Source organism: Mytilus californianus, unplaced genomic scaffold (assembly GCF_021869535.1).
Source record: "Mytilus californianus isolate M0D057914Y unplaced genomic scaffold, xbMytCali1.0.p SCAF_7, whole genome shotgun sequence".
Classification (NCBI taxonomy): domain Eukaryota; kingdom Metazoa; phylum Mollusca; class Bivalvia; order Mytilida; family Mytilidae; genus Mytilus; species Mytilus californianus.
Window position 1 is genome coordinate 86,497,318 of NW_026262723.1, and position 18,815 is coordinate 86,516,132.

General features: G+C 32.3%; 1 protein-coding gene across 1 annotated transcript; it reads left to right on the forward strand.

The window, feature by feature from the left end:
• Window positions 1-3,185: 3,185 nt before the first annotated feature.
• On the forward strand, window positions 3,186-12,961 carry LOC127708080 (SPARC-like). Its single transcript, XM_052212888.1, has 9 exons — window positions 3,186-3,330; window positions 3,643-3,739; window positions 6,600-6,681; window positions 8,766-8,881; window positions 9,671-9,809; window positions 10,956-11,038; window positions 11,238-11,356; window positions 11,647-11,795; window positions 12,314-12,961. Exons 2-9 carry the CDS (start codon window positions 3,662-3,664, stop codon window positions 12,364-12,366), a joined length of 819 nt encoding a protein of 272 aa, XP_052068848.1. The 5' UTR covers window positions 3,186-3,330; window positions 3,643-3,661; the 3' UTR covers window positions 12,367-12,961.
• The last annotated feature ends 5,854 nt before the right edge of the window (window positions 12,962-18,815 follow it).

The window sequence follows — 18,815 nt, forward strand, 5'->3', positions numbered from 1 at the left end:
AAAGTAACGTTTATATAATATATTACTATAGATAAGCAATAAGCACTCCAATTATAAAAGTTGTTATTCTGTTCACTTATTCAAATAAAGATAATTACCTCCCTTTTAAATTCCTGTTTTTTAATCATTATGATCTACATTTAAGTATTTCTTATAATATGCTTCATAGGTTAAGGTAAACAAGTAATGTCAAAAACTGTTTAGACATTTTGAATTATATTTTCACTAACAGTGCCAGAAAATATAAATAAGAAGGATATATAAATCTTCAATACATCATTTGAAAATGTAACACGTTTATTACTTAAAACTGTTCTACCATTGCTAGAATTAGTGGTTGCTAGTTTGGTCGCTAGCTTGAAAAAAATATATGGCTAAATTGTGAACAATAGTTCACTTTGCATGATTGAACAACAGTAGTGGGCAGGACAACATATGAGCTGCGTCGGATCGAAATCGACATTACGCAAGTGCATGTATACATGTACATGTATAGGACTTTGATAGATTTTGGAACATTCAAATACGAAATAAAAGAGGATTGTATGCCTTTTTTGTAGGGTTCTTATATAAACTCGATTTGCAAATGGTAACAGACTTAGCATAGAACTTTTTTTTAACCCGAAATAAGTTTAACAGATGTATTGATATTAATTTGCATAAGGTCGAATTCTATCCGACGCAGCTCATATATAATCATTTTTTTACAACATCTACTATATGTCCCAAAATCTCATATAAAGTGTTTGCCTAAAAAGAGGCTATCTAATGTCTGAAACATCCTCTTTAAAGCAGACAAAATAATACATATACAAACAATATGTGCACATTGTCGAAAAATATAAAACTGATCTGTACAAGCTTTAGAAACAGAACGTTTTGTAGCGAGTTTAAATACATTTTATATTTCCGACAATGTGCATTTATTATTTTTATCCGGGCTGCAATTCAAACCTGCCACTTGAAGCGTTTTAGTTGTTTAAATCACAGGCTTGCGTTATATTAAGGTACATAGGAATTTTTTTTCAGAGACAAGTGCCTGTGGTTAAAATCCAAATAGTTGTCTCTGATTTTTCATGGACACACTTAAAACGCGGACGTGAAGAGGACACGAAAATAATCACGCGATTTTCATGAGTTAATTTACGCGTAAAATTTTGCGAATATTACCCGAAATTTTCAGATAAATGTTAGCACAAGCTTTAATAAAACCGAAGCTTTCGTTTTTTGGAACCTAGTAATAGATATGTCTCTACTGGTACCAATGTTTGTTTTATACACTAACAGTCATTTCCACGCATCCATGTAAAAATACTCATTGCATTTCAAGGACTGTTAATAACTTTTTAATTTTAAATAAAATGAACAATTGCAAACTGAAGTTTTCATTCCAAAATCTGAGGATAAAATAAAAATTAAAGATAAAGCAACAGAGGATATATATATAGTAGCTGTTGCTGCCATTGAACCAAACGAGGATTATTTTCATTAAAATCTTCTTGAAAGACACTTATTTCAGATGTCGATAGTACGGATAAAAAGGCGGTCATTTTCTAAAAGACCCTGAAATTATTCGCAAAATGTAGTTTGAATACAAAATTTGAAGGCGGGTTGATAAAATTTAAACTCATGGAGCACAAACCAGCTTTGGTACCGGCTGTTTCCACGCGATATCTATGCCTAGACTTTAGATACTTGTGAAGACGGAATCCTGACAATCCTAGAGGATATGCATTTTGCAACAATTGATAGTCACGGCTTGGGCAATGACAAATATTTGAAATATATACTTTTAATAAGGTAAGATTATGATGAAATAAAGTTGTACGTGTCAAAAATATATAACCAGTCATCTTAACAGTCTATTTAAAAAAAATGAATAGTTAAACATCAAAATGCCAGCTGTATAAAGAAGGTGCTTTACATCAAGCTTTGACGTTTTGTACAGAAGTCGGTTGAAATAATAGAAAAACGACGTCGAGTTACGTTACCATTACTAAAGTCTTAAACAGAACACCGTGCGTAACGTCACAAGTGTTACGAAAAAAGAATTATTCACATTTAAAAATCTGGCACAACATCGAAACGGGATAACAGTAGACTTTATTTGTACAGGTACACATATAGCAAAAATTGTGTGTACCTGTAATTTTTACAATAGTAGTCTGATTGCAGAATATTGTAATTTCTTTGTAAAAAAGCCACACTCAAAATATTACTATCGTTAACCGTCTTCCAACTAGAACATTTATGACACTACTAAAACGATAGGACCAGCTTCATATATATCTGGGCTTACTTGCAACTCGATCATGTTAAATGGAAGTTTCAACCGAAGAGTGCTGTCTTAGCGTTTGCAATTCATAAACGCCTGGCTTTCTGTTTCTATTTTGTCAATACATTTATCTCTTTATGAATTTATCATCATGATCGTTCGTGTAATGTTCTTTCGTTTCTAATTGTATCTCTATTTTCTATACCTGTTTGTTGTCAGAAATCGTAAGAGCAGACTGTATCTTGGGTATTAAAGTAACAAACTCTTTAAGCAGGTTGCCAGATTTTGCAGAATTTTGTACTCATACATGTTGGTTTTCGATATTTTAACTGACTACCATATAGCTAAACTGCTTTGAGACAAGGTAACAAAAATGCAGTTTTCAATAAGTTTATTTTTTTATATATATATATAGAAAAGCAATCCATAATCGTCTCCAAAAAAATAATCTCACAGATACCGTCACATAGACCCTAAACCTCATCCCGACCTCGGACTTATTAGAATTGAAGTATACGAATGGGTATGACAATTAAAGAGAGTAAAACTCAAAATTTGGTATAGATTTTCGCATTTGAGTATAAAACAACTGAATTGTATTCTATTCAGTAATATGCAGCAACAATACACTAGGCGTGACGTTGTTTTTTTGTAGATGATTATACGAAAATGTTTGCATTTGTGAAAATTTAAGATAGCGTTGTAAAATTTGGCACTTCTAAATAATATGTGTAGTGTAAAATAAATATAAATTTACATATGGATCGATCTATATTAACCATGCCAGGGTCAAAAAATTTTATAAATGTTTCTTCCTCTCCTTCTGTCCAAATATAAATAACAAACTCAAAATATTTTGAGGGAATGTTAATTTTGTGGGAGTCGTTTTCATACAAATTTCTTCTTGCGCAGTTCGCAGATTTCCTTATCACACAAGTCGATCAGTAAACAACCTGACGTGTAAATACAGTCGTGGTATATTTCAAGTACGTGCATAATTAGTCACACACTTCTCGTGTGCAAAAGATTGGTGTATACTAGAATCAGGAGAAGAGGTAAGACTTATTTATTTTTCTGTTGATTAAATATTTTTATATTACTTTAACATTCTGAAATTTCAAATAGAATTAATGATTATGGGGGTGTCAGTCTGATCTAACCATGAAAGTATTATCCATGGTGTGACATAATAAAAATTTATCTTAATTACAAAATATCCCAAATTATCTTTGATAAGAGGGTCAGTATAACTTCGTTATCAAACACATGGTTTCCTTGTTAATCAAAACGAAGGATTAGAGTTTTACCCTAGGGGTGTTTTCTTCTTAAACAAAGAGAAATTGTAACGATATTTGATATTTTTACAGTGCCAAAGTTTTGCTGAAAATGTGGCGGCCATTTTTGCTGTTCTTGTTGGTTACTTTTGTTACAGCGCAGGTTCATATCAAGGTTGCAGCTCCAGAGGTGAGAAAGTTATATAAACAATGTCTAGTCTAATTTCATGCAGCTTGACCTAAGCCAACACCCTATTTACATGCAGTCTTTTTGTTTGTTTTGCTTTTAATCCTTCTTTAAAAATAAGACACCGATGTTTCCGTAGTAACGTTTATTTTTGACTTCCGCTCACTGTTGTTTGCCAAATTAAATTTTTCTGATTCATAGTTGATGTCAGCCACTCTGTTGGGTGTCTACATTATTCATTAACGCGTCTTAAGATGAAAGAACGGTTATGTAATAAAGTATGGAGAGAAAGTGATCTGTCTATCAAAAATGCAATACGGAAATGTATTTAATTTGAAAAGGAAGCTGAGTACTAAATGAAATAGTTCTTCCCACTCACAAAGCATGAGAAGAGTTTAAAAGGTTCATTTTAACAATTGGGGTTTGTGCCTTTTAAAATAACAGTGTGTATACGGCATGTACTCATGTACTATATTTCTGTTTATTTTGCGGAATACTGTAAAATGATATAAATGTCCTGTTTTATTCTGGCAACGCGAATGGACATTAAAATGATACGTAATAAACTTAAAAAATTTGATAAAGCAGAGTGCATTCAATCTTTAATTTTTTTTGCCTCAACCAAATGTTATGAAACTTATACACAATGCTTATTACCACAAAACTCAGATCAAGTATGAATTTTGGTAGCGTCACTTTTACCGCTCTAGAGTTATGCTCCTTTACAAATGGAAACATTGCTGATTTTTTTCATTTCCGTTCTCTACTTAAGTTTGCCTCGTGCTTATTAACAAAAAACTCAGATCAAGTTCTAATTTGGGTGGCGACACCTTTAAAAAAAACCCGTTCTTGAGTTTTGTCCAATTGTAACGTTATATGCAAGCGGGGGCATCATCTGTGTCCCATGGACACATTCCCCATTTATTTTTTTATTTTCCTACGTTGTACGGATATTGTAAGTAAATTTATCTATAACGACTGAAATATCGCTCCTGTTTCTTAAAGCACACAGGCAAGTGAATGATAATGCATTTACAAAGACCAACAAGGGCAACATCAGTAGCGATGGAAAATAATTTTCCCTCAGTGGAGGACAAGAAAGGTTCAAACTTTTTATTAATATCTTAGAGAAATGAAGGCTTCAGAGCAAATGCAATGTGATTTTTCATTTTAATTAATATTTCCAAAGGGCATTACTCTTTAAAAGTATTTGATCGGCACTTATTTTTTGAAAGTGTCAAAGACATTGCTGATATAAACCTATGATATAAGTTTCATAAAATTCTGGCAATAATTGTACACATGAGAACGCTGACAATGTAATTTTCCATATAATCAATATTTCCAAGGGGGCCTATACTCTTTTAAAAATAACTGATCGGCACTGATTTTTGAACTCGTCAAACACATTGATGATATAAACCTATAATATAACTTTCGTAAAAATCTGGCAACAATTGTACACATTAGAGCGCTCATAAGGCAATTTTCCATATAATCAATATTTCCAAGGGACATAACTCCTTTAGAAATTATTGATCGTCACTAATTTTCGAACTCGTCAAAGACATTGCTAATATTAACCTATGATTTAAGTTTCATAAAATTCTGGCAAAAATTGTACACATCATGTTAGAGCGCTAACAATGCAATTTTACATTTATTTAATGTTTCCAAGGGACATAACTGTTTAAAAAATAATAAATCGGCACTGATTTTCGAACTCGTCCAAGACATTGTTAATATAAACCTATGATATAAGTTTCATAAAAATCTGGCAAGAATTGTACAAATGAGAGCACTAACAATGCAATTTTCCATATAATTAATGTTTCCAAGGGGCATAACGCTTTTAAAAAATAAATGATCGGCACTGATTTTCGAACTTGTCCAATATATTGCTGATATAAACCTATTATAAGTTTCATAAAAATCTGGCAAGAATTGTGCATGTGAGAGCGCTAACAAGACCGGACAGACGCCCGGTATTTCTATGTCCCCCGCAGGGACAATAACTTTATAAATAAAATCAGGCAGGCAGCGTTTCTGACCTAAAGAATATAATTTTTTTTCGCGGACTATATGTTTTTTTGATTGTGACTAATTGACTGGGACTTCGGCTCAGCAAGTCCCAAAATGGCCATCAAAGCAATCTCGAGCTTGACCATAATATGAAATAACCAAGTGGTAGGGCCCATTTCCTTGGTTATATTTTACGAACAAGGTCAAAATCCGAAATTCATTAAAATTCATTAGATTAATATTTGAGTGTAAAAAAAAAACACGAAAGAATTTAACAATTTTACATGTATATAGCCGTTAAATCAATATTTATTTTAAATTTTCCTTTATTATTGTGCAGACGGGGGCGATGCTGAGCTAGAAATAAGCGTTTTGCATTGCTGCTGATGACAAGTTTTGATACAATATCTCAAAAATTGTATGTTTCGTAAAAGTTTACATGCAAGGGGATCCTTTACCGACATAAATCAATTTATAAATGAAAGAAAAAAAACATAGCTTCATTTTCTTTATAACTTTAGTTTTCGTTAAGCATCATCGTGTTCTTCTGATTCATTTTTTCGATAATACTCAAAACTTGACAAAATGACGAACGGAAGGACGGTCAAGGGTCACTTAATGCCCCTGTTGCCTACGGCGGGGGCATAAAATAGAACTTCCATGTAAATGCAGTGTCAAAGTAACGAAGGCGGAACAGAGGTGGTGCAAATGGAAAGGAGATAAGTGGGAAAAAACTCAATATCAAACCAAATGAAAGGTTGATAAGAAAGAAGCTCGAAGTACTTAACATGTTGATATGATTTCATACTGTCCTAAACTCTTATAAACTTTCATATTTTAGAATTTTGATGATGATGACGACGAGGAAACGGATTCTGTACCCCAACCTGTAGTACCACAGCAAGCTAGAAGTGAACGAACAAGTGAGTGATTTCAAATAACCTGAATTCTGCCAGAATTTCACAAATCTAGGGTTTATTAAATATGAATGGAGGTGGATCGTTGAATGATTATGTAATTGAAGTAGACAGTAGACAATAATAAAAAAATAATAACCCTGATTAAAACGACTAATCCGTTACACCAGGGTTTTTGGTGAGATTTGCTCAGACTAAAGTTTTGAAAGGTCGTGTTTTGTATACTGTTGTTTGTCTTTTGGTCGTTTTTCTTTTTTTGCCATAGCGTTGTCAGTCTTTCGTCGACTTATGAGTTTGGCTAGATTCCGCTTCTCTTTAGTGAGAAAGTCAAGTCCCTACATGCTAGCTATCGCTACAAAAAAAATTGTAACTTGTGATATAACATTTTTATACGACCGCAAACAAATTTTTGTGGTCGTATATTGGTATGACGTTGGCGTCGTCGTCGTCCGAAGACACATTAGTTTTCGCACTCTAACTTTAATTTAAGTCAATGGATCTCAATGAAATTTTACCATAAGGTTCAATACCACAAAAGGAAGGTGGGGATTGATTTTGGGGGTTATGGTACCCACAGTTAAGGAATAAGCATTTTTGTAACTTCCAGGCATAACTTGTGTGCAAGTGTATGGATCTCTCTGACATTGTACCACAAGGTTCCATATCACAAAGGGAATGCTGGGATTGATTTTGGGGGTAATTGCCTCCAAATTTTAGGAATTAGGGGCCAAAAAGGGGCAAAAAACAAGCATTTTTCTAGTTTCATGACAATAACTTGTGTGTAAGTGTATGAATCTCTCTGACATTGTATCACAAAGTTCCATATCACAAAGGGAATGCTGGGATTGATTTTGGGGGTAATTGCCTCAAAAATTTAGGAATTAGGGGCAAAAAAGGGGCAAAAAAACAGGCATTTTTCTAGTTTCATGACAATAACTTGTGTGTAAGTGTATGGATCTTTATGAAATTGTACTACAAGGTTCCATATCACAAAGGGAAAGCTGGAATTGAGTTTGGGGGTAATTGCTCAAAAAGTTTAGGAATAAGGGGCCAAAAAGGGGAAAAAAATAAGCATTTTTCTAGTTTCCAGACAATAACTTGTGTTCAAATGTATGGATCTCTCAGAAATTGTATTGCAAGGTACCATACCACAAAGGGAAGGCTGGGATTGATTTTGGGGGTAATTGCCTCAAAATTTTAGTAATTAGGGGCCATAAAAGGGCAAAAAAACAAGCATTTTTCTAGTTTCAGGACAATGACTTGTGTGTAAGTGTATGGATCTTTATGAAATTGTACTGCAAGGTTCCATATCACAAAGGGAAAGCTGGGTTTGAGTTTGGGGGTAATTGCCCTAAACGTTTAGGAATTTGGGGCAAAAAAGGGGCCAAAAATTTTACAAGAATTTTTCTAGTTTCCAGACAATAACTTGTGTTCAAGTGTATGGATCTCTCTGAAATTGTACTGCAAGGTACCATACCACAAAGGGAAAGCTGGGATTGAGTTTGGGGGTGATGAATCATAGGGGGGTTCAAAAAATTGGGGGGGATTTTTTTTTCCTTATTTTTCTTCAAAATTTTCCATTTTAAATTGATTATTTCTGATTTATATATAAAAGCAAATAGTAATGATATGGTTTGAATAGGTAAATTAAAAATTTTTAAGTTCTTAGACCACTTTCATTCTGTGTGAGAAACCTATGCTGTGTCAAATATTTAATTACAATCCAAATTCAGTGCCGTATCAAGCTTGAATGTTGTGTCCATACTTGCCCCAACTGTTCAGGGTTCGACCTCTGCGGTCGTATCAAGCTGCGCCCCAGCGGAGCATTTTATTGACATTTCAAACGTTTGACTGTGATCATTCCTGATGAAGGTTAATCCAAAGAAAGACCTGGATATCAGCAAATTAGATATATTTGTTTTGCAATACTTACAATTAATTGTTACCGTCTCAGACTTAATTTTGTAATGTAAATGTTTATAAAATTCGTATAAACGTTGCTAAAACGAATTAATTTCTCTTTAACTGATCATGAGAAAGGAATTTGAATCAATTTCATGAATTACAAGTATTGTATTGCTCTGTTTAAGATCCATGCAACTTGAAGAGATGTGGTCGTGGAGAAGAATGTATATTGGATGAAAACATTAATGCTAAATGTGTATGCATCCGGGACTGTGCAGATGAACTGGATGACAGATTTAAGGTACATACCTTTGGAAACTGGAAATGGTTAAAAAGGTTTTCTTTCAAAATTTCCACCTCAACAAGAATTGAAATTGTTGCAAAAATAAAATCAGACAGTTAGAAGGCATTTATTTAATCACTTTGTAGAAAACATGCACGATGATGCCCATAGATGTATAAATATATATCCAGTAAATCAATCCATGCAAACTCAAGTTATGGTACACATGTGAATAACTTACTTAAGTCCCGTAGTTATCGTATGAAGTGTTGACGGACGGTCTGACGAACGAACATTGGTAATCCATGCGTATAAAAACATATCAATTTTGGGTAAATTATTTCCTTAAAAGTAACTTCTCTTATCTCTTATTTGTTAATTAAAAAACCTATAACAAACAAGTTTGTAAGGTGATGACAAAATGTTTAACAGACAATACAGATACTCTACCTTTATTCATCGTATGAGTCAATGCCATAATTGCTTTTATTTGGCGGTGATAGAGACATATATACACACATATATATATATGTGTGTATATACATCTCTGGCGGTGACAAACAAGAGATGCAGGAGTTCAGAATAATGTTGATTTGACATGTTTGAACTCTGTTTGTTCATTGTTTGATATATTTTTATAATATTCAAACCGAAAACTTTTATAATTGGAAACATTATAGTATTATTGATATCAATCTGAGATTATGTGTTAAAGCAGACTATAATACATGTCTCTGGTTAAAGTATTATCAGTATCAATACACAGAATTTTTATATTTTTCATTTTTATTTATGTCATGTATATAGGTATGCTCTGTCAGGAATGAAACATTTGCCAGTGAATGTCATCTAGACCGTGCCAAATGTCTATGTAAGAATGGAGACCATGAATGTAAGCATTCGTCACCAAAGAAACTCAGGCTAGATTACTATGGAGCTTGTAAAGGTAGGTATTTTGTTAACAGTACAAGTGTGGACACAAATCAGTGTGGATGGTAATTGTTTTATTTGTGTTAGTAATTTTGACACTGTTTTCTCCACTGAGTTTATGCATTGGTTGTGCCCCACCAGATGTTTCCTGAGCTATTTCAATGTCTTTCTCATAGGGTTCTCTGTTTATCTTCATTTATCAGTCATCTTGCATTTTCAGGTAAGTAGATATTGCAAAAGATTGAATTATCATAGTGCAGGGTTCTACATTAACTTTTTTGAACAACTTGCCCTGTGGCAAGTGACCATAATAGAATTACTTGTTAACAGTATGATAAGAATAATCTTATCTACCTTTATTTGTATTTATTTTAGATCATTTTATGTCATGCCCTTTTTTTAAAAGAAATATGGCTATATTTACTTCTTTCAACTACATGTTAAGACTAGTATTGTAGGTGTGACAGTTTGGCTGTGGGGAATATGAAAAAATGTGCAGTCACATTCCGTATGCTTTGGAATGTAAAATCTAAAGCATGTGTCAATAAGAGAATGTGAAACAATTTTCACAATAAAGAAACACAGTAATAATGTTGTTGTTTATGCCAAATTCACCAAGTTTTCATGTGGTAGTCAAAAGTATCCATGCCTTCTCCCGGACCACTCATTGTTTAGATCTTAAGATCTTATGAATTGATATATTGTTGATTTATTCTTTTCCAAAATATGAATGAAATTTTTAAAGCAAAAATTTGTTCTGTATACATTAAAGGATCAGATTAAAGACAAAATGTTAGAAATATGTTTTTTCAAATAGCTTTTCAAACAATGTCAATTTATAAATAGTTAGTATTTTCATTTGTTTTATGATGTATGTATGTTTTGGTATGGTCCTCTAAAAATATGAAGAATATTACTGTCCTGAGGAAACCCAAGATGAATATCAAAAGATATTTGCTTGAAATGACAATGTTTCCGACTGAACAAAGGGTGGCACCAAGTGAATAACAAGTCTCAACTCAGATTAAGGATAATTTTTTATTGAAATATGACAAACTTTTCTGTATCTTTCATAATAAATTTATATATATTTTTTTGCTCTATAATTTTCTTTATCTGAATTTTTTTTGTAAGACAAGAAACTTCCATTTTTTTTTTTCAGAAATGACTTCATGTGAGGACTGGGAGTTGCAACAGTTTCCAGGACGTATGAGGGATTGGACATTTGTAGTCATGAAAGAAATGGTACTTAAGTCTTTTTTTTTAATTAAGTGATATCATTTTGACTATTTTACTACAATCTCTAAATAATGTTCTTGTTTCTGAAATTTGGAGGTCAAATTAATGATCCAAACATTACACGTTTCTTTTAAAGTTGAAATACATTTAACTAAAGTAGCCTCAAGTGTAGAAGTAAAACACATAGTTATATTTTCCATTTTAGGCAAGGAGGAATGAATTAGGAGACTACCTTGAACTTCTGAAGACTGCAAATGCTGATGACCACCACACTGATGCTGTTATCTGGAAGTTTTGTAATCTGGATGTCAGACCCCAAGACAGGTATTAAATTTACACATTTATGGTTGATGATGGCTTAACCCTGAGATTACTATTACAATACACATTGTAGATCTAGTAATCTCAGCTTCAACATTATTAAAAATGACTGACCGTTTCTAAAACATATTGTTCAACTGGAGATTTGTTGTAATAAATTCATCAGACTATATATGAATGTAAAGCAAGTGAGTATATCTTATGTTATATTCTTGTCTTGTTTTTATATTTCATACATGTATTTGCACTAAAGGTATTCCACAACTTATAGAACTGATCACTCTATTTTGCAGACATGTTTCAAGAAGAGAACTTCTGATGGTAATTGCTACAATTAAACCATTGGAACATTGTCTGGTTCCCTTCCTTAACAAATGTGACGACAACAGTGACCATACTATCACTCTTGACGAATGGGGGACCTGTCTAGAATTGGATCAAGGTTAGTATCATCTATTAGTATATAATTACTGTTGAGAAAATTGTTATTTTTGACAAATATAATGTCTGCATGTCAAAATGAGCATAGAGCATGGCATGATAGAATTATTTCCATTCTAGTAGAAAAATTCTTAACTATTGTATGTTTAAGTGGACCTGTAATACATGTTTGAAAGGCAACAATTTTGATTTGATGAAGCCAAAACGTTGTAGAAAATCAACCGTTTCATGATTAAGAAATGAATTGAAACATGTAAACTTTAATACTTAGGAATGATTTTATTAAATCTCCAGGAATGATTTTATTAAATTTCCTAGCAAGCTACAATGACACAAATTTTCTATTTTGATCTCCTGTGTTGTTCAAAATATAATTGACAAACTGGTGTTGCAATTTTGATTGTAACGTCACACACCTGCACCTAATGTTCTACTGGAATTAAACATGCAATGTGTTTGTTTACAAATCAAAAGAAGTACATCATATTATATTTATATATTTGTTTCTGTTTTTTTCAGGTCATCTTGCTGATAAATGTGAGGCCATCCACAACAGAGCAAAGCGAACATAATTCTAATACACATAATGCTGATATTGATGAACTATTTTAATGCAAAATTTGCCAATCGCTATCAATGTATGGAACAGTCAAGTGCAACATTATATCAATTACTGTTCTTGTGGAAGACTTTTAATATCAAATTATGTGAACAATTATGAAACTGTCTCTTTTTCTACATGTGAAGTATAGATATCTGTTCTTAAGCTTGGAAGCTTTATATCGTTTATGTGTATGTAACACTATAGAAGTCTTGTAAATATGTACTTTTGTACTTTGTTCATTTTCTTTTGTTTGTAATAATGTAGGCATACAGTGTAATAAGATAGTTATAATGAGAATTAGCTATACCTTAGTACCTCTAGTTTAAAAGTCTTTCATTAATATAAATTCTGCACAAGGTTCAGGAAATTTGGTTGGGGGGAGGGGGTGTTTAAAAATCATTGATGATTTTTTTTATTTTTAGAAGCAAATTGATCTCACATACATACCACCCTTTTGTTCTGACCCTACGAATGTATTTTGAATCTCTGTGCCAATTTATAAACTAAAAATACTCTTAACAGCTTATGTTTAAAAAATTTAATAAAATTTGTTATCAACATTTTTTTGCCTTTATATGTGCTCCAGAAATGTACTCACAACATTTTGTTGCCATTATATGTGCTCCAGAAATGTACTCACAACATTTTTTTGCCATTATATGTGCTCCAGAAATGTACTCACAACATTTTAAAAGGTGAAATCAACACAAAACAACACAATGAATAATGCTACATTCTTAATTAATTGTTTACCCATTCAATATGATCTCGGTACATCAAACAAGATGTGGATTGCAAAATATCATCAACCAGAGTAATTCTGCTAAACAGATATGTGTGATGTGGTATGATTGCCAATGAGACAACTTTCCTCCAGAGACCAAATGAAGTAGAAGTTAGCAACTATATGTCACTGTATAGACTTCAACAATTAGCAAAACTAATACCACATAAGTTATGAATTGTTTTACATTTCTCCCGAAATGAGAAATGTAAAATGATTCTAAAGGAGAAAATTAACGGCCTGATTTATGTACAAAATAAAAAAAAAAACAAATATGTTATACAACAAAAATAAATGTGGATAGTGTCCACATGTGGACACAGATGATGCCCCCGCTTGCATATCATATGGTTATAAAGGGACATAACTGAAGAACGGTAAAAGTGACGCTACCAAAATTTGAACTTGATCTGAGTTTTGTGGTAATAAGCATTGTGTGTAAGTCTCATAACATTTGGTTGAGGCTAACAAAAGTAGAGAACAGAAACTAAAAATTCAGCAAATTTTCTATTTGTAAACACGCATAACTCTAGAACGGTTGTGTATAAGTTTTATAACATTTGGTTGAGACAAACTAAAGTTAGAGAATGGAACATAAAATTCAGCAATTTTTATGTTTATAAAGCGATATAACTCAAGAATGGTAAAAGTGTTGCCATCAAATTTCGTACTTAATCTGTATTATGTAGTAATAAGCATTGTGTATAAGTTTCATAACATTTGGTTGAGGCAAACTAAAGTTAGAAAACGGAAACAAAAAATTTGTACTTGATCTTAGTTTTGTGGTAATGAATATTGTGTATAGGTTTCATAATGTTTGGTTGGGGCAAACTTAAGTTACAGAATGGAAACTAAAAATTTTGCAATCTTTCGATTTATAAAGGGCATAACTCAATAATGATTAAAGTGACACTACCCAAATTCAACTTGATCTGTGTTTTATCAGTGGAAGTCAAAATTAAACATTTTTTGCATTGTATAAACCATTGATTGTTGTTGATTCAACTATAATCATGGACAAAGGAAGATAACTCCAATTTTGATAAAATTACTTGATATTTTAAAGAAAATAAAAATTTTGCAATTTTTCCATTTCTAAAGGGGCATAACTCTAAAATGGTTAAAGTGACGCCACCAAAATTCAAACTGGATCTGTGTTTTGTGGTAATAAGCATTGTTTATAAGTTTCATAACATTTGGTTGAGGCAAACTTAAGTAAGAGATTGGAAACGAAAAATTCAGCATTTTTCCATTTGTAAAGGGGCATTACTCTAGAACGGTAAAAGTGACGCCACCAAAATTCAAACTTGATCTGTGTTTTGTGTAAATAAGCATTGTGTATAAGTTTCATAACATTTGGTTGAGGCAAACTAAAGTTAAGAGAACGGAAACGATAAATTCAGCAATTTTCCATTTGTAAAGGGGCATAACTCTAGAACAGTAAAAGTGATGCCACCAAAATTCAAACTTGATCTGTGTTTTGTGGTAATAAGCATTGTGTATAAGTTTCATAACATTTGGTTGAGGCAAACTAAAGTTAGAGAACGGAAACCAATTTTGGGACGTACATACAGACGGACAAGGGTAAAACTTAATGCCCCCTCCGCTACGGCGGGGGCATAACAAAAGTTGATCAACAAGAACTAAATATTAACTGTAAATATAAATTTTGTCATGATTTTACACTAATGTACCGAAACAAAAAGCTCTTTCCCTGCAGGCATTACAAAAAAAGTTCAAATAGGTACAATTTTTCAAGAAATATATATTTATGTCCAAGGACTGTAATTCTGCAAAAACTAGAGGCTCTAAAGAGCCTGTGTCGCTCACCTTGGTCTATGTGCATATTAAACAAAGGACACAGATGGATTCATGACAAAATTGTGTTTTGGTGATGGTGATGTGTTTGTAGATCTTACTTTACTGAACATTCTTGCTCCTTACTATTATCTCTATCTATAATGAACTTGGCCCAGTAGTTACAGTGGAAAATATTTTGCAAAAATTTACAAAAATTTACAAAATTTATGAAAATTGTAAAAAATTGACTATAAAGGGCAATAACTCCTTAAGGGGTCAATTGACAATTTTGGTCATGTTGACTTATTTGTAGATCTTACTTTGCTGTACATTATTGTTGTTTACAGTTTATCTCTATCTATAATAATATTCAAGATAATAACCAAAAGCTGCAAAATTTTCTTAAAATTACCAATTCAAGGGCAGCAACCCAACAACATTTTGCCTGATTGGTCTGAAAATTTCAGGGCAGATAGATCTTGACCTAATGAACAATTTTATCCTTGTCAGATTTGCTCTCAATGCTTTGGTTTCAGAGATATTAGCCAAAAACTGCTTTTTACCCTATGTACTATTTTTTAGCCATGTCGGCCATCTTGGTTTGCGGGCGGGGTCATCGGACACATTTTTTAAACTAGATACCCTAATGATGATTGTGGACAAGTTTGGTTAAATTTGTCTTAGTAGTTTCAGAGGAGAAGATTTTTGTAAAAGATTACATAAATTTACGAAAAATGGTTAAAAATTGACTATAAAGGGCAATAACTCCTTAAGGGGTCAACTGACCATTTTGGTCAAGTTGACTTATTTGTAGATCTTACTTTGCTGAACATTATTGCTGTTTACAGTTTATCTCTATCTATAATAAAATGCTTCGCTGGGCGCAGCTTGATACGACCGCAGAGGTCGAACCCTGAACAGTTGGGGCAAGTATGGACACAACATTCAAGCTTGATACAGCTCTGAATTTGGATTGTGATTAAATATTTGACACAGCATAGGTTTCTGACACAGAAAGAATGTGGTCTAAGAACTTCAATTTTTTTAATTTACCTATTATGGTCCAATGTCCAAAATCAAAATACATGATTAGATTCAGCATATCAATGAACCCCATATATTCAATTTTTGTTGAAATCAAACAAAGTTTAATTTTGGACCCCAACTTGGACAAACTTGAAAACTGGTCCCATATTCAAAAATCTAAACACATGTTTAGATTCAGCATATCAAAGTACCCCAAGAATTCAATTTTTGTTAAAATCAAACTAAGTTTAATTTTGGACCCTTTGGACCTTAATGTAGACCAATTTAATAAAACGGGACCCAAAATTAAAAATCTAAAAACACGGTTAGATTTGGCATATCAAAGAACCCCAATAATTCAATTTTTGATGAAATCAAACAAAGTTTAATTTTGGACCCTTTTGACCTCAATATGAACCAATTTGATAGCAGGCCCACAAAATAAAAAATCTAAATACATGGTAAGATTCAGCATATCAAAGAACCCCATATATTCAATTTTTGTTGAAATCAAACAAAGTTTAATTTTGGACCCCAATTTGGACAAACTTGAAAACTGGTCCCATATTCAAAAATCTAAACACATGTTTAGATTCAGCATATCAAAGTACCCCAAGAATTCAATTTTTGTTAAAATCAAACTAAGTTTAATCTTGGACCCTTTGGACCTTAATGTAGACCAATTTAATAAAACGGGACCCAAAATTAAAAATCTAAAAACACGGTTAGATTTGGCATATCAAAGAACCCCAATAATTCAATTTTTGATGAAATCAAACAAAGTTTAATTTTGGACCCTTTTGACCTCAATATGAACCAATTTGATAGCAGGCCCACAAAATAAAAAATCTAAATACATGGTAAGATTCAGCATATCAAAGAACCCCATATATTCAATTTTTGTTGAAATCAAACAAAGTTTAATTTTGGACCCCAATTTGGACCAACTTGAAAACTGGGCCAAAAATCTAAAATCTAAATACATGTTTAGATTCAGCATATCAAAGAACCCCATATATTCAATTTTTGTTGAAATCAAACAAAGTTTAATTTTGGACCCCAACTTGGACCAACTTGAAAACTGGTCCCATAATCAAAAATCTAAACACATGTTTAGATTCAGCATATCAAAGAACCCCAAAAATTCAATTTTTGTTAAAATCAAACTAAGTTTAATTTTGGACCCTTTGGACCTTAATGTAGACCAATTTAAAAAACGGGACCCAAAATTAAAAATCTAAATACACAGATAGATTTGGCATATCAAAGAACCCCAATAATTAAATTTTTGATGAAATCAAACAAAGTTTAATTTTGGACCCTTTTGACCTCAATATGAACCAATTTGAGGGCCCACAAATAAAAAATCTAAATACATGGTAAGATTCAGCATATCAAAGAACCCCATATATTCAATTTTTGTTGAAATCAAACAAAGTTTAATTTTGGACCCCAATTTGGACCAACTTGAAAACTGGGCCAAAAATCTAAAATGTAAATACATGTTTAGATTCAGCATATCAAAGAACCCCATATATTCAATTTTTGTTGAAATCAAACAAAGTTTAATTTTGGACCCCAACTTGGACCAACTTGAAAACTGGACCCATAATCAAAAATCTAAACACATGTTTAGATTCAGCATATCAAAGAACCCCAAGAATTCAATTTTTGTTAAAATCAAACTAAGTTTAATTTTGGACCCTTTGGACCTTAATGTAGACCAATTTAAAAACGGGACCCAAAATTAAAAATCTAAATACACGGTTAGATTTGGCATATCAAAGAACCCCAATAATTCAATTTTTGATGAAATCAAACAAAGTTTAATTTTGGACCCTTTTGACCTCAATATGAACCAATTTGATAGCGGGTCCACAAATAAAAAATCTAAATACATGGTTAGATTCAGCATATCAAAGAACCCCAATAATTCAATTTTTGATGAAATCAAACAAAGTTTAATTTTGGACCCTTTTGACCTCAATGTGGACAAAGTTGATAACGGGGCCCAAAAATCAAAAATCTAAATACATGGTTAGATTCAGCATATCAAAGAACCCCATATATTCAATTTTTGTTGAAATCAAACAAAGTTTAATTTTGGACCCCGATTTGGACCAACTTGAAAACTGGGCCCATAGTCAAAAATCTAAATACATGTTTAGATTCAGCATATCAAAGTACCCTAAAAATTCAATTTTTGTTAAAATCAAACTAAGTTTAATTTTGGGCCCTTTTGACCTTAATGTAGACCAATTTGAAAACGGAACCAAAAATTAAGAATCTAAATACACGGTTAGATTCGGCATATCAAAGAACCCCAATAATTCAATTTTTGATGAAATCAAACAAAGTTAAATTTTGGACCCTTTGGACCTCAATGTGGACCAATTTAAAAACGGGGCCCAAAATCCAAAAACTTAATACACGGTTAGATTCAGCATATTAAAGAACCCCAAGAATTCAAGAATAAAACCCCATTGAAATTGATCAAGAAATAAGCAATTTATACGAAGTATCTTCTTTTGCACAATACTGTGCAATTGAATATTTCTTGCTATTGTGCAATACTGTACAATTGACAATTTCTTGCTATTGGATATTTCTTGCTATTGCGCAATACTGTGCAATTGAAGATTTCTTGCTATTGCGCAATACTGTGCAATTGAAGATTTCTTGCAATTGTGCAATACTGTGCAATTGAAAATTTCTTGCTATTGCACAATACTTATTATATAATAATTTACACATCCTGTTTGGTGTGTATCTCCTACCATATCATTATTATTTGCTTTTAAATATTA